Source organism: Penaeus monodon, chromosome 15, assembly GCF_015228065.2.
Source record: "Penaeus monodon isolate SGIC_2016 chromosome 15, NSTDA_Pmon_1, whole genome shotgun sequence".
Taxonomy (NCBI): domain Eukaryota; kingdom Metazoa; phylum Arthropoda; class Malacostraca; order Decapoda; family Penaeidae; genus Penaeus; species Penaeus monodon.
In genome coordinates, this window is record NC_051400.1 from 49,116,378 (window position 1) to 49,118,029 (window position 1,652).

Sequence of the window (1,652 nt, forward strand, 5' to 3'; positions counted from 1 at the left end):
TGACAATGGCCGTCCCTCAAGCGGCGCCTTCGCTTCAATAATCCGACTCTCAAGGCGATCGGTTTTGGGAATCGGGTTTTGAGAATCGGTCTTGGGAATCGGGTTTTGAGAATCGGTCTTGGGAATCGGGTTTTGAGAATCGGTTTTGGGAATCGGTCTTGGGAATCGGGTTTTGAGAATCGGTCTTGGGAATCGGGTTTTGAGAATCGGTCTTGGGAATCGGGTTTTGAGAATCGGTCTTGGGAATCGGGTTTTGAGAATCGGTCTTGGGAATCGGGTTTTGAGAATCGGTCTTGGGAATGGGTCTTGGAATCGGGTTTTGGGAATCGGTCTTGGGAATCGGGTCTTGGGAATCGGGTTTTGGAGAATCGGTCTTGGGAATCGGGTTTTGAGAATCGGTCTGGGAAGGGGGTCTTGGAATCGGGTTTTTAAAGAATCGGTCTGGAAGGGTCTTGGAAATCGGGTTTTGAGAATGGGTCTTGGGAATGGGGTTTTTGAGAATCGGTCTGGGAATCGGGTTTTGGAATCGGTCTTGGGAATGGGTCTTGGAATGGGGTTTTGAGAATCGGTCTGGGAATCGGTTTTGAGAATCGGTCTTGGGAATCGGGTTTTTGAGAATCGGCTTGGGAAGGGGTTTCTTGGGAACGGGTTTTGAGATCGGCCCTTGGGGAAATGGGTCTTGGGAATCGGGTTTTGAGAATCGGTCTTGGGAATGGGGTTTTTTGGGGAATCGGTCTTGGGGAATGGGTCTTGGGAATGGGGTTTTTGAGAATCGGTCATGGGAAGGGTTTTGGGGAATCGGGTTTTGGGAATCGGGTTTTGGGAATCGGTCTTGGGAATCGGTTTTGGGGAAATCGGTCTTGGAATGGGGTTTGGGAATCGGGTTTTGGGAATCGGTCTTGGGAATCGGGTTTTGGGAATCAGGTTTTGAGAATCGGTCTTGGGGAATGGGTCTGGGAATCGGGTTTGAGAATCGGTTTTTGGGAATCGGGTTTTGAGAATGGGTCTTGGGAATGGGGTTTTTGGGGAATCGGTCTTGGGAATCGGGATTTGAAATCGGTCTTGGAATGGGCCCTTGGGAATCGGGTTTTGGGAATCGGTCTTGGGAATGGGTCTTGGGAATCGGTTTTTGGGCATCGGGTTTTGAGAATCGGTCTTGGGAATCGGGTTTTGGGAATCGGGTTTTGAGAATCGGTCTTGGGAATGGGTCTTGGGAATCGGGTTTTGAGAATCGGTTTTGGGAACCGGGTCTTGGGAATCGGGTCTTGGGAATCGGTCTTGGGAATCGGGTTTTGGGAGAATCGGGTCTTGGGAATCGGGTTTTGGGAATCGGTCTTGGGAATGGGGTTTTGAGAATCGTCTTGGAAGGTTTTGGGGAAATCGGGTTTTGAAATCGGTTTGGGAATGGTTTTGGGAAATGGGGGTTTTTGAGATGGGTTTTGGGAATGGGGTTTTGGAATGGGTCTTGGGAATCGGGTTTTGGGAATCGGTCTTGGGAATGGTCTTGGGAATCGGGTTTTGAGAATCGGTCTTGGGAATGGGTCTTGGGAATGGGTCTTGGGAATCGGGTTTGGAAAACGGATCGGGAATCAGTTTCGGAATCAAATCTGAGAATCGGGCTTGAGAATCAGCTGAAGGAGAGATCCCACTAG

The 1,652-nt window shown here is 49.8% G+C and overlaps 1 protein-coding gene across 1 annotated transcript in view; it reads right to left on the bottom strand.

Annotated features, from left to right (window-relative positions):
• Positions 1 to 49: 49 nt before the first annotated feature.
• LOC119582389 (pollen-specific leucine-rich repeat extensin-like protein 1) overlaps positions 50 to 1,652 on the bottom strand; it is a 2,617-nt gene continuing 1,014 nt past the window's right edge. Inside the window, exon 2 of the mRNA XM_037930602.1 lies at positions 50 to 1,607. Within this exon, the coding sequence (XP_037786530.1) occupies positions 50 to 1,607 (1,558 nt within the window). The remainder of the gene's footprint in view (positions 1,608 to 1,652) is intronic.